Raw genomic sequence first — 14,211 nt, forward strand, 5'->3', positions numbered from 1 at the left:
ATGCTTTGAGATCGTTTCAGAGATGGAACAAAGAAAAATAATAACACCAAAAGCAGCACATAACTTACGTTTTGCTATCGCTGTGGGATGTTACGTGCGCCTCAGTGCTTACATGAAAAAGAAAGCTCAGTTTGATGCCATAACCTTTTATTCTCGTCCTGGTGAAAGCAGTCATGAGTTGGAACTTTTAAGTTTAGCACCTCCTGACGATTTGCTGACTTACTTCAAAATAACATTCTGTATTCAACAAAATATGCAGAAAAGGGCACAAACTGCTTTGGTTGGTGATCTGAGAGATCCGGGAAGAGATGCCGAGATGCTGATATTATTCTACCTAGGCCAGTATGAAAAGGTTACGAAAATATGTTTAGAGCTCCGAAAATTGTTCACCAAGCAAAAACACAAAGCCGAAAAAATTGCAGCATATACTTCAATATTAAAGGAAAGCTACTTTCGATTGGGTCATTACGAAAGTGCTCTTTGCGAGGCAGAAGCTGAACTTGATTTTCAACTACAACATAAAAATGAAATCGATATAGCAGACTGCAGAAAGGCAGTTGGCAGATGTCTCTTTAGGCTTAATAGATTTCATGAATCAGTTTTGCAGTATCAAGCTGAACTTATCTTGAGAGAGAAATACAAAGTCAACGACGCTCAACAAAAAAAAATGGCAGATTGTTACAAGAATATTGGCTACGCAAATTTTAAACTTGAATTGTTTTCGGAAGCATTTCGCTTTTTCCGAGAAGAACAGAGTATTCTCTTAAAAATGACATCTATTAAGACAAAACACAAATTAGCGGAATGTTATACAAACATTGCTGGATGCCTATGCAAACTCAATCGGTTTGATGAAGCATTATCTGACTATAAATCAGCCAAAGACACCAGGATATTGCTCTCTGCAAACTGTGCGATAGATTTGTCTGTTGCAGAGTGTTTAAGTAAAATAGGATTTTGCTTGTATACACTGCATAATTACAAAGAAGCCTTAGATTCTTACAACAACGAGCTAGAAATCCTTGAAAATATAGTTATGTCTGTTGATCTTAAAGAAAAAATTGAAGATTGCCAGTACAACAAGAAGGCATGTTTTTTACATCTTCGTGATGGCGTATGAAGTGTTGCTTAAAAGAATGCCAAGAAAGTTTACGATTGATTGATAGCTTGGTTTGACAAAGCTTACAAGAAAGTTTACGATTGATTGATAGCTTGATTTGACAAAGCTTACCGTATAAACCTAAATAGAAATTGGCAAATGCAAGCCTATAATAATTGAATGATTTGATTGTCTCAGGTCATTTAGATGCACTTTTTAGTTTTTGTAGTAACGTCTACGTTTGCATTTTTGTAGCCGTTCACCAAAAAGCCTTTTTTCTTTTATGTTCTGGAGTTTTTGTGTGCTATATAAAATTTGCCATGCGTTGTAAAAGCAGAAAATATAACAATGTGGTTTTTAAGTTAATATATATTTACAGTTAGGTTAAGCAGATCACATTTTCTGAGTTAATTCAAACTATTGATAAGTTAGCTCAAAATTTATTAAAAATTCCTCGTGAACTGCAATATTATAAGAACTAGATATAGTTTGGCACTCTGAAGGTTAACTTTATATCTTTCGACACGAGTTTTCGCAAGCATAAGCTTGCTTCTTCAGGTGTACTGTGAAATGGCAAAAAAATATTTCAAAATTGCTAGGTAAATGTCTGCTTGGAAACAACCATCGCAATTGTGACGTAATATCTACATGAATCCAACCAATCACAAAATACTTAATGATTTAACAAAATAAAATAATATAAATTGGTAAATGAAAGGAAACGGGAATAAAGCTCTATTAAAGTCAAATAATATATATTTATTTATAAAGTTCCATAAAACCGGCATCTCTGTTAAGGCCGTCATTAATGCAATTAAAGAAGTAAATGATACGCTGTTCCTCAATTTTGCAATCAAGGCGGTTATTAGAAATTAATGTTCGTAATACGGTGATGCGTGAGTTGTTGATGTTATGGCCCGGTGAGTTGAAATGTTCAGCTACTGGTTTATGGTTATGTTCATGACGGTTGTTCATGATGGATACCATTTTTATGATCCGTGAATCATTTCCTCAAGGATGATCCTGTTTTTCCCACGTAAACTTCTTCAGATGGTTCGGGTAATTTGCTTGACGTCAGGAGATTTCTGAGGTTGAGAGGTTGTCAGTAAGCTATTAGAGGTTGGTTTGGAGAGACAGCATTGAATTTAGGATCAGCATTGCGTTTAGGATTAACATTGAGAATGCCCTGTAGATCTTTAGCTATATACTCTTTATGGTTCTCAGTTGTGGAGAGAATGTCATGACGATTGGAGTCCTATACGACTCTTGAGGCTTACGCCCATAATCCAGGAGCTTGTAGCGTGATTTCTTTTTTCGTTTTGGTAGCCGAGCGTCGCAAATTCCCGATGTAATTTGCGTAGTTGTTGGTCTCGGTCTGAAAGGGAAGAGCAAATGCGGCAGTATCTTAATGCTTGACTGCAAACAATAGATTTACATATATGAGGGGGGTGTGAGCTGTTAGGGTGTAGGTAAATAAAAGAATCTGTAGGTTTTCTGTAGGTTTTATACTTTATTCTGGATTAACGCTACCTGGGTGTCTAAGAAGTGGACTTCCGTTTTGGACCATTCCAACGTCAATTGGATGCTAAAATGTTTAGAGTTAAGGGCCTCCGAAAATTGGACAAGATTATCGTAACCGTGAGTCCTAAATAAATTTAGTTAAAGATTCGGTAACGGCAAAGGTGTCGTTAGGCGGAAGACTACGACGGATGGCCTGTTGACCGGTTTTGTGAAGACTGTTCGTGGAATGAGGAATTTTTTGCCATTTCACAGTTCACCGGAAGTAGCAAGCTTATGCTTGCGAAAGCTCGTGTCGAAATATTTAAAGTTAACAGTCAGAGTGCCAAACTATATCCTGTTTTATGTTTTACTTTAACATTTGGTTAGCACGGTTCAGACAACATCAACATTATAAGAACTGGTTGGTTTAGCCTATGTATGCCTATGGCTGTATTTTTGTGTAACAGTCTTAAACCCAACAAAACAATTAAAGTTAAAATGTATAGAGTAGACTACGCTTGCATGCATTTTTACCGCGGTGATGCTATTGTATATTTATACTGAGCCCTTTATACAGTTAACAGAATGTATAACGTTCAATCTCGGTAGAGCATGGCACTGCAAGTTCATATACTTAAGGAATTTCATGGTTTTTGTTTTACACTAAGTATAGGTGTTTCTGGTGTAATATATCCCGAAGAAATACAAGAACTATTGATAGTCTGGTCACCAAATAGCCATTTGATAGAAGAATCAAGAGTTTTGTGAGGAAGTGCTCCTCCATTGTCAACCAGAACTCGACAGATCTTGCATATAGGAGATTCGTACCCAGGGCGAAGCATTTGTGTGGGGACGTTTACCGGTATTGGCTCCTTCTTCCAGTGAAAATATTCCCTGTACGCCGAATCGTTTTTATCTAGATAGTGCATGTACTCGACAAGTTTCTGTGGTGATTCAAAATCTTCAACGTGAATAAAGGAATATTTTGGAGCCAAAGCTGCAACGTCTTCACGTGAAGGTCCCCATACTATGGGAACCAGATTGGCCATCAATCCATTTCTCCAAAACTTTTCTGTTAAGTAGTCTTTGCAATGCCAAGAGTTTTCAAAGGCGAGATAAAATTTGTAGGGTCGCAAAAAGGCCAGAAAATCTGAGATATCTTTCGATATTGGAGATTTATAACACTTACCGTGCAAATCAATATCCAGTCCAAGTTTGATCAATTTTTCGACATATCGCATGCGATCAATTGATCCTTCAGACCTGTTACAGTTGCTGACGATCCATACAGCAAGACGTCTTTTGGAAGCAATTATTTGATTTATGTAATTGTCGATTGAAGCCCGGTCGTCATTAGGAATAGAACGCCTTACATAGTCTGCATTGCCTATGTACCACATGATATCCGCGTCCCGTCGATAAGATAGGGTGTAGTTGAACATCGTATCAAATGTCCCTTCCATGTTTTCTAACAAACGATAGGTTTTTCCTGGGTCATCCCTTTGCCACAACACATATGCTTGTTCCTTGCGTCTGTATTATGAAAACAATTTTTATACTCGCATATATTTAGAGAGATACATACATTGCTCTCTTACACGTTGTTTAAACATATACGTTTATGCTGTTTACTGATTACCTGACTTACTTTGTTAATGTCGGAAACACTGAAGTATGCAGTGAAATATTAAGCAATTTAAACAGATTTGAGACGGTTTTACTCTTAACGGAAACGTTTTAGACGAAAATACTGATAACTTTTACAAATATGTATGGTAACTGTCTATTACCGGGTGTTTTTGGACGGCAGATCATTCAAGTGACGTATGTAGGGAGTGTTATCAAAGAGTACCACGTTGCTTTTATTCAGGGTTCTTCTGTCCGTAGTCAGCCTACATTTCCCACAAACACCAAAAAAAATTCTTTCTAAAAGAGTTTCTTTGTTCTTTTCCATTATAGCAGGAGGCCACCAGACCAGTATAACCGGCATATTGTCATCCAACTGCTCGCGAAGGCCATTTTTCATTATAGAATAAGATGGTTCTTTTGTCCATGATTTGTCTCTCCTCACTTGCAGAGATACCGGATCGCGAAAGACGTTTAAGAAAAATTCATTTTTGGAAATTGCATCCTGGTTTTGCATGTAAAGAGTCCCTGTACCCACATTTTTTTCGTATTTAGTTATGTCCGAAGCGTCTTTCTGGGCAGTGTTGCCATTTTTCTGCTTTGAAAGCTTCACTGCTTTTTGTTTTAAAGACGCTAAAGTGTTCAAGATTTGAGGGTGGTTTCTTTCTTGCTCAACTTCATTTCGTATTTCCTCAATATCATAAACTTTCAAAATGTTCTCTTTTTGGTGCGAATTATTTTCCAGCTCGTCTACGCTTTCGCCTCTATTTGAGGTAATATAAGAAAACGTGCAAATTATCAGCACAAAGCTAATTAGCATCCATCCGTCACTTCCTTTGAATCTTTTCGCCCTAAACCTATTCTTTTTTAGTTTCGATCTCATATTATGCAAGCAAAAACTTTCTAATGCTTAGATTACTGTATGTGGTTATAACCTGCTAGCACCCGTGTGTTTCACTAAAGTAATCGTTGACTTGAATAAGATTATTTCTCGCTATAGCTTACGGCCATAAATTCAAGTGCACACTTTGTAACCGTAGACAGTCTCATAGCAACAGATATTGCCTGAAGCAAAAGCGCGAACCGCTCTAGAAATAGAACGTTGGTTCGACAACTTAATGAATCTTCAGCATTCCAACATTTTGTTGTCATGGTTAAACGTTTAAAATGCTTGGGGCAGTTTTAGGCTTTCGGCAGTTTGTTGTTTTCTGTATTAGAGCCATGCCGCAACAACGGTTGTTCGGCCCACACAAGATGGCCACCAGCGCAAAGGGTGGCCAGTTTTGACTGACAGAAACAAATATTCAGCAGCGTCACTCTCATCTTTAGGTAAAACCCAAAAATGCAGTTTCGCGTAATAGCTAGGATTACGTTGTAAACATGAGATTTTAACACCGACACTAATGCTTTGCTTTATTAGATATGAGGTGGCATTTTTTCCTTTTTTGATTTAATAAAACGGAAGATAAACAAAAACAAAACATAACCAAGAGAAATTTTCGGAAGCGGTACATAAAATGCTAAATTATGGGACGGCATTTTTAGCTTCCGTACTGGTTCTTTTCACTTCTGATTCGATCTCTGTTCGACATTATATTAAAAGTAAAATTCACAAATTAAAATGTTATTTAATGCATATAATAATTAAAACATACATCATAAGAGCAATTAAAAACAATGAAGAATTAATACAAGAATAATTAGAACTGACAAAGGTTTAGCTATATGAAAGGATCACTTCAGAAGTTACACGAATAGGTTACATCACAAGGAACAATCGGAATTTGTACCATTTAAGTCACATGACTCAGTGAGCAACGGTTTACTTCCGGAATTACTTCTCGTTTTCTTCTCACGAAAAGATCTTTTTGATGGCGATCTGTTACCACCTAAAAATGTTTTCACATCAAACGAAAAGCTTTGAATTTCGGAAGCGTCTTGATCGACCATTGAGTTTGGTTTGTGCACAACTTGTGCTTGACCTGCTTGCTCTGCATCCCCCGTGTCTGATTCATCGATGTATGGCATCGTTCCTATTCTTTCCAAAGAACAACAAGTTTCCGTGTTCGCTTTTGGGTTGTTCATCTGGCATTCGTAATGTTGCCCAATCCCGTTTCGGTCGTAAATATTCGGACAACTTACCGACGACAAAACATTATTTTCTTCGACGTTTTTTCTGATGGGTTTTATTTCATAAAGCTTTATAACCTGCCTCTCACGTTTCTCTGCTTTTTTCCCAAGTTTGTTTGTGCGCTGACCGTTTGCTGGGTTTGGGGAAGACGACCTAGGTAAGTTCCATGATTGTATGGAGTTGCAATAAGGAATCCGATTTGTGTTGTTGGTTCGTATTCCACCCATTCCACTTAGGACCATGTTGGTTTTGTTCATCGTTCTAAGTATATTCGTGAATAAAAGCTTAGGCAAACTTTCCACCCTACCAACACTAAAATATATTGGCAATATGTGACAACTTTAATAATAACAATGAAATGTTTATCATGGTTCCAGACATTTTGGTTTCCTACAAGTGATATTCCAACAAAAATTCTATACAACCTGAATTTGACCCATTCAATCAATAACTCAAAATATATATTCTTGTTTGTAACTTCCACTGTTTTACTCAAAATAAAATCTTGTTAGCTATTCCCCCTTAATTTACATTTAACTTGTAAAAGCGGTAAAACAGTGACCGTCATGCAAAGTTCAAACTTTCGAAGTTTTAGTATGGTGCATCAGTTGGCATATAACTTACCTTGGCGACATAGAGAATTGTGATGCTGATCCATTTTGTCTGTGGAGTTTCTGCGGCTTTCGCCTTCTGAGTAAAGCTTCATTTTTTGAATTAACTCTCTCCTTATAAACTCTCTGCTCATCCATCAAATCGTACAGCCCTGACCTTAGACGATGTATTCGGCTTATCATAACACTGCAACATCTGTTCAAATAAATTAGTCAAAAAACAACGTTTGGCCGCAGGATATGCTCACAGAACTGTTAACAATTAAATTCTACGCATATTCTCTACCAAGCTCAGGTAGAAGATGTAGGTGTAAAGTAGTTCAAATGACTGATATTAATATTTGTATAGTTCATACTAATAATAAGGTTCTAAACATAAGGTCTTACCCACATATCATTACGATAACGATCGAAACAGCGAATGTCAAAGGGCCGATTAACATTGATATAAACAGTGACAAGGGTTCCTCTGTACATGTGAGATAAAAGTTCGAAACTGAATCCACTAGAAACTTCTGGCCACTTTGCGGCAAAAAGCAAACCGTTTTCTGGTCAACTTCAACTGAATAGCATCGATCTTCGTAAAAATAGCTTTCACCATCAAGACGAAGACAATTTTCCAATCCGTCACAACTGTTGCTGCACAATGAATTGTTATTTGGTTCCCAATGCAATGCATATTTCACCGCTCGAATATGACAATCGCAGTATAGGGGATTGCCGTATGCCCATAAACCTTCCAGATAAGGTAAGGTGGACTTGATTGCGTCACTTTGGTAACGATATTCGGTAGTTGCAATTAGGAGCTTTGTGATATTGCACATCTGGAAAAGAGACGTAGTTTGAAAGGAAAATAAAATAAGAGTTCAGCAACTTTCTTCCATTTTTGTGAGTGCGTGCTTAGTATGGCGCATAACGGTACGTGCCATTTTTGACTGAGACAAATCAAAATTGCTTTGTGAAGCTATGTTTATCGGGGTTGATACTAATGAGGAAAGAGTGTCGTGAGTGTTGATATATTTCGTTTTCCCTACGTTTCGCCATTTATCTATTCTACACTCTAAACTTTGTAATGGGGATATACTTCAATGAAAAAGCTTGACTGAAGCGGTAATGAATTACAAATCAGAATTGCAGGTGACACATACATAAATAATTAATTAACTTCAACCTTCTCGATGGCCGCTTCGCACGCTTAACGCGTAAGGAATAAATTATAATGGTTTAATTGTTTTGCATGAAGCAATTAGGCTATTTTAAATGCAACTTTTACGCCAGGTGCAGGCAGCTCGTATACAGAGTTTGCAAGGCTGCAGCCCTTCCTGCAATTTTTTCCAGCAAGTCAAATGAAACAAAATGCTAACACGTTTTAGTTTTCTATTCTTCCTTCAAAGCACTCAGTATTTTCAGCCCGAAATCGTACAAAACTGCGCAGCATGCCCTAGTTTTCTGCTGGTTTGTAACAAGCAGTTGTTACTGCTTGTTACCAGTGCTACTGCATTGATGTTGAGTGACTTAACTACATGCTACTGCTACAGAACTTTTCACTTGTAGGTTAGGATCGTTTTAACGGTTATTTCAAAGATGCAATAGACTGGGGCAGTGTACGTGGGCTTAGACCTGAAGGCTGTGCCCAAAGGCTATTCATTTCGTATTGGGTTAGGCTGCAAGGAAAACATGCAACTTTTGAAAAAATCAAGCTTATGAACTACGAATATACAATAGCACATACCAAAAGTTTCCTTAGGTTAGCCACACACACTTGTTTAAAACAGAGATTCATTTCGATCGCTCATTTAAAAAAGAATTAAAGCAGGTCGAAAATTTCCATCGTTAAGGCGATCGGAAATATCTTGCCACCCAGACGGTAACATGGAAAAGGTCTTATTCTATCCAGTACTTTCAATTCGTTTATTGGAAAATGTATAAATAGTATGGTTTGAAAGTGTCCAACTAAGCTGCAGCCCTTCCACTTATAGAACTCACGAGCCGCCACTGGCCAGCTGTATTTGGCAAATTTACTACCATAAGCTTTCATTGTCAAATACGTATAAAGCTATACTCAAAAAATAGTTACTTGCCTGAAGAAACAAAAATTTTAGATTTGGAAGGTAACGAAAAACATCATCATCGATTGATTCCAGATCGGGATTATTCTCCAAAGAAAGCCATTGCAGACTGTCTAGCGGCAGATAAAACAAAGGGTCGAATTTGAACGTGATTGCATCTTGGAACGTAGCGTAACTGATGTCTTTTGTTGCCAAACCCGTATCGCTAACGGAAGGAGACACAATATAGGGTAGGGATGCTGGGCTTGAGACCAGATCGTTTTCAGTTGATTGGTATTCGTAATCACCTGTGTATATGCCGACCAATGTGCCCGATTCAAATCGCTTTATTCGATTGCGTGACAAGTCAAGGGTTTTCAGTGTTTTATAAGGTCCGCCATTTAACCAGCCTTGAGCCAAAGTTTCAATGTTGCAACTGCTTAAATTCAATTCTTGCAAATCTGTCATTCCTCTAAACGCCGCGTAACCAATCGACGTTATCATTTTCAATCCGTGAAAATTCAAACTTTTTACTGACCTTGGTTCTATACCAAGTTTCGCCAAATCTGGCACTTGTGAAAAAGCGTAGAAATTACTTGCAAGAGATAGCCACTGAAGTGCTGGCATGCCACGTAGGGAATCTTTGTACAACGTGCTTCGAGATATGGCGTTGTGAGAGAGATCAAGAAATTCCAGGTTTGGATAGGCTTGAAATGCTGAGGGCTCAATAAGTTCTATGTAGTTGTGGCTCAGATCTAACCTTCGAACAAATTAAGTTGACGGTTGTAGTAGATTGTATTGTATTGTTTATTTTTAGCCATTAACTCTGTGTAAACACCTGTGAAATTGTAACTATCACATAAATGCATATACAGTGAGACCTCGTTAATCCGGACCACTTCGTTTCGTCAAAAAATGTCGGTTTAGCGGGGTTTCCGGATTATCGGAAAGTAAAAAATCAATCAATCTTGCAAATGCAGCACCGTGTTCAAAACGCAGTATGCACCTTACTCCAATTCTAAGTACCGAGTTTCTGGCTGGACAGCAACTAAAATAAAATTATATTTTTTGTATGATCCGACCCAGTGTCGAACCCCAGAACCACCGTATTAAAGACGAATGCTCTAAGCCAGAAGTGACGAACATGCGGCCGCAAATCGGTTTGACAACCGCTCTTGCATGGCGAAGCATTCCGGCGGGACCAGCAGTCTTGAACTTTCTTTGACCTGTTTCAAATCTTTGCGCAATGCGATATCAAAAGCTGATAGCACGATTGAGTTGCAGCAGTATGTCTTCAATAGATTGCCGCACTCAACCGATGTACTGTACGTATTTTTTTGCGACCGCGGAAGTGTTGTTTGTTACTGTTGATGAACAATTTATTTTTTCGTTTCTAAAATACTGTACAGTATTTCATAGTATGACTAAAAAGCTGTGCGGCTAAAATTTTTTACAAAGCGCAATGCTGTACAGTACTGTACTTTTGAATCAATAAAGACCGCAACGTTATCATGCGTAGATAATCGGCTATTGTTACGTCAACTAACTACCCAGTGTATATAGTGTATTAGGACAATCGTGAATCATTTTCGCTTAACCGTTAATAATCCGGTTTATCGGATTTTATTGCTATTGATTTAGCACGTTTGTTCCAAAACTTTTGTGTCGGAGTCGGACAGCGGGGTTTCCGGATTAAAGGGGTAAAATGCATAGGAAGAAATCCGTTCCCGGCAGTTTTGTGTCGGATAGCGGGGATTCCGGTTGTTCGGGGTCCGGATTAACGAGGTCCCACTGTACTGTAAATACGTAGACCAGACACGGGAAATAAGTTTTTAAAACATCTGAAGATACAGGTATTCTACTTTTGTAAACTTCATACTGTGTAAGCAAGTGTCGTATTTGCTACTAGTTTCGGTTAACTCATACACTTGTGCATTTATGCAACAAATATAGCTTCGTACTTACCCCAAGAGAGACGGCAATTCAAAATTGCTAGCTTTCACTTTCCGGAGTAAATTACGAGACATATCCAGATACGCTAACGTTGAATTTTTCATTCCTTCGGTCCAGTTCATGTTGTTTAGGAGGTTATTGCTCAAAATTAACGCTTTGAGCCCAACATAATCTTTGAAGTAAGAAATTTCGATTTCAAGTAGCTCATTTCTTTGTATACTGAGAATGACGATCCCAGAAAAACTAGCAAAAGCATTCTTGCCAGTGATCGCTGAATGCAAGGCATTAATCCTATTGTTGTTCAGAATCAAGGCTTGGGTGTTAGGTCCGATGTCGTTCGGAATTTCAGACAGATTTTCATTTTCACAAATAGTGGTTATCAGCAAAGCGCCTGAAAATTCATATGAAGTCCAGCGTGATTTATCAAAGTAAAATTTCTGCTTTTGACATTGACATACATCTGAGCAGGAATATGATTCGGGAATATTGACAACATCATCGACAAATCCAATTTCACCAACTGTAGACGTGTATGTTGATATTGCATAGGGTAGATATAGCACGAACGAAACGGAAAAAATGCTCATTTTTCTTGCCATTTTTATAAAATGCACAGTAATATTATAAATGAGACTAGTCAAAGCTTCCGTTCATTATGAAAAAGGAAAATGCCTTGTAGCTTTTGTTCATGCAGCGAACGTTATCAAAGCAGCTTCTGACGTGTGCGGTTGCAATACTTTCCAATACAACAGGTAAAACACAGCTGGACAGCTTTGCACGAAAGACACCTAAATCAATCATCAAAACGCTTCATACAGGTTTGGCATCAGCTGCATATTTGTTGATTCAAATATTTATCGGTCCTATACCAACCTTCCAATCAGATCTGAAAAATTTCCCAAAGTTGATGATATTCTCTCACATTAACACTTTCGTATCGTGTGCTATATCCTCACACATCATCGCAAAATGCCAATTGCCAATTCAAATGCCTGTGTTATTAGCATGCATACTCGGGTATAAGAATAGTAACTGAGCAAAATAGATGGCTTCTATTAGATCAGAATGCCGCTATTATTTTAACACACCAATTACGTACGTTCCATATAGGCCAACTAACGCCAATGAAATATCAATGCGGTTTCATATAGCCCAAAAATCGTGATCGATTTATCATTTTCGTTTTTACCCCAGCATAAACACGATATCCACCTAAACCTGAATAGTAATAGAATAGTAAATATATTTTATTTCTACAATAACCTTCCTGTTTATTTATGGTTGTGAATTTATCACAAACCAGGTTATGTGAAAGCTTTATTCAACTGGAAGGTGATTAATTACCTATAAAATAAAAATAAATATAAGTTATAAGTAACTAACTAAGACACAAAGCTGTTATAAAACATATTCTGCATTCGCAGCTTATATCAACTGCAGAGCAGCTCAGTAGCAAGTTACAGTAAAAAAAAAATCAGCATGTAACTAACGACTTCAATGCTCACGTTAGGTTATAACATCTATGAATAATTTTTGGCATCTGGTCCTGTAACGAAAGCTGTTTTCAGCAATAAAGCTGTACTGAAAATTTGCGCTGAAGCGTGTTGCTTTCTAAAACTGAATTTACAATGCTGATTAGACGCTATACATATCCACATTAATGATTCTATACGTTTTACTAAGCACACAAACGCGCCACCTCACCCTACTTTCCCTATGAGAAATGTAACAATTTTTGCGAGCAAGAGAAACTATTTTCGAAATGGATGCTAAAGCACGTGTAATTGGATAACTAATGAATAGAGATTACTTATAAATTCGCTTGACCTTCGCTAAAAAAAGAAAATCAATTATCGTAATTGCTCAACATATTTGTTCACGTCAAAATCCATTATCCTGTCATTCTGTTCGATTTTGGATATAGAATATTTCCATTTTTCAGCAGAAATTCATGTTCACATAAATGACTTTCGCAAACGTACTTACTAATGACATAAAAGGTCGATGCCTGTTTTACGCTGTCTACTGAAACACTTATAATTAAGACGCATGGCAAATTTCCTGAGCGAACCAAAAGCGATTTAAACTTCCATGGTATTAAAGCTACCTGTTTGTACATACAGTACATTCATCACCTAATCTTCTTTCTACACACTATCACTATCAGTTGTCGTAACTTTGAGTGATATATAACTTTCAAGTATAGCGGTGGACGGGGCTCGAAATTTTGACCCAACGCCGTCGCTTAATGCTGAGCATACGCTAACCGTCTGCAAACTTAAACCATCTGGTAATCACTGAATCTCTTTTTGCCTTTAATCATCAAGTTTCCTGATGCACAGCTTTGAAAATTCTATGCATTTCTGGTTAGATGCAGACTGCAGCAGAAAATCGTGAGCAGGCAGGCAGGCTGATATCAAGTAATGATATGTCTGCTACTTGTCCCGCATATACCAGAATGAGATGAGAGTAAAATAACGCCAAGTGGTGTGGAGAAAGTCGTAAGCTTGGTATATTGCGATTCAATGTCAAAAGCTTTCTGTTACAATTACACGCTGGTCGCTTTCCGTTTGACGTCGCCGACTTTCTTGGGAAAAAAAGAAGTGGTAATGTTTTAGATTAAAAAACTACTATAAACTTAGGTTATACTTCAGGAAAACAATGAGATGAATATTACAAATAAGATGAATGAAACAATTGTTATGCATCTTGCCAACTACTTTTTGCTAGATTTTTTGTAATAACCAGTCACAAAACCCCGTTAACGCACTAAGCGCAATGGAGCACTGTGTAATTCGAGCGTAACCACCCGTATACGCAATGCACTTATTTCAAAGCTCATAACTGCGTGTAAAATTAACGTTTCCCAGGTCAATTATTGCCTTCATTGTAGTAAAGCATTTTTAGTAAAACCTTTTTCGATCAGTGAAGGCATTTGTTCCCGAACATACTGCAGCCTTTCAACGTAATAAACTAATAACCAATATTTATACGTTCTAATAGTACTGTATTTATTTTGTACGTAACACCAACTACCACATGGCAAGACTGAAACTATCATTACCTACAATCGTTCGTCCAAAGCCAAGTATCTGAGAGGACTCAGGTTGAAGGTAAAGTTCAACCTACTTTGTGTTTTAAGTTATCAGTTTATTTGTCAAAAACAGTCTGCAACCTTTCAAACTGACATACGAATTAAGGCCTTCAATTTTAATTCCTTGAGCAAACTTCAACTATACAAAA

General features: G+C 37.5%; 2 protein-coding genes across 4 annotated transcripts; both read right to left on the reverse strand.

The window, feature by feature from the left end:
• Positions 1–1,837: 1,837 nt before the first annotated feature.
• Positions 1,838–5,219, reverse strand: LOC143468119 (4-galactosyl-N-acetylglucosaminide 3-alpha-L-fucosyltransferase 9-like). Its single transcript, XM_076965115.1, has 2 exons — positions 4,390–5,219; positions 1,838–4,132 (listed from the first exon to the last, which is right to left on the reverse strand). The coding sequence occupies exons 1-2, from the start codon at positions 5,106–5,108 to the stop codon at positions 3,244–3,246; spliced, it is 1,608 nt and encodes a 535-aa protein (XP_076821230.1). The 5' UTR covers positions 5,109–5,219; the 3' UTR covers positions 1,838–3,243.
• Positions 5,220–5,653: 434 nt separating this feature from the next.
• LOC143468122 (uncharacterized) lies at positions 5,654–13,739 on the reverse strand. Of its 3 annotated transcripts, none has more exons than XM_076965122.1 (6): positions 12,068–13,739; positions 10,981–11,854; positions 9,049–9,775; positions 7,355–7,791; positions 6,981–7,163; positions 5,654–6,617 (listed from the first exon to the last, which is right to left on the reverse strand). In XM_076965122.1, exons 2-6 carry the CDS (start codon positions 11,565–11,567, stop codon positions 5,990–5,992), a joined length of 2,562 nt encoding a protein of 853 aa, XP_076821237.1. In that variant the 5' UTR covers positions 11,568–11,854; positions 12,068–13,739; the 3' UTR covers positions 5,654–5,989. The 3 variants fall into 3 exon arrangements, with proteins under 3 accessions (XP_076821237.1, XP_076821238.1, XP_076821236.1); XM_076965123.1 differs by having other exon boundaries at positions 10,981–11,756; positions 11,842–13,739; XM_076965121.1 differs by having other exon boundaries at positions 10,981–13,739.
• Between the last annotated feature and the right edge of the window lie 472 nt (positions 13,740–14,211).

The sequence above is a fragment of the Clavelina lepadiformis genome, chromosome 8 (assembly GCF_947623445.1).
Source record: "Clavelina lepadiformis chromosome 8, kaClaLepa1.1, whole genome shotgun sequence".
Lineage (NCBI taxonomy): Eukaryota > Metazoa > Chordata > Ascidiacea > Aplousobranchia > Clavelinidae > Clavelina > Clavelina lepadiformis.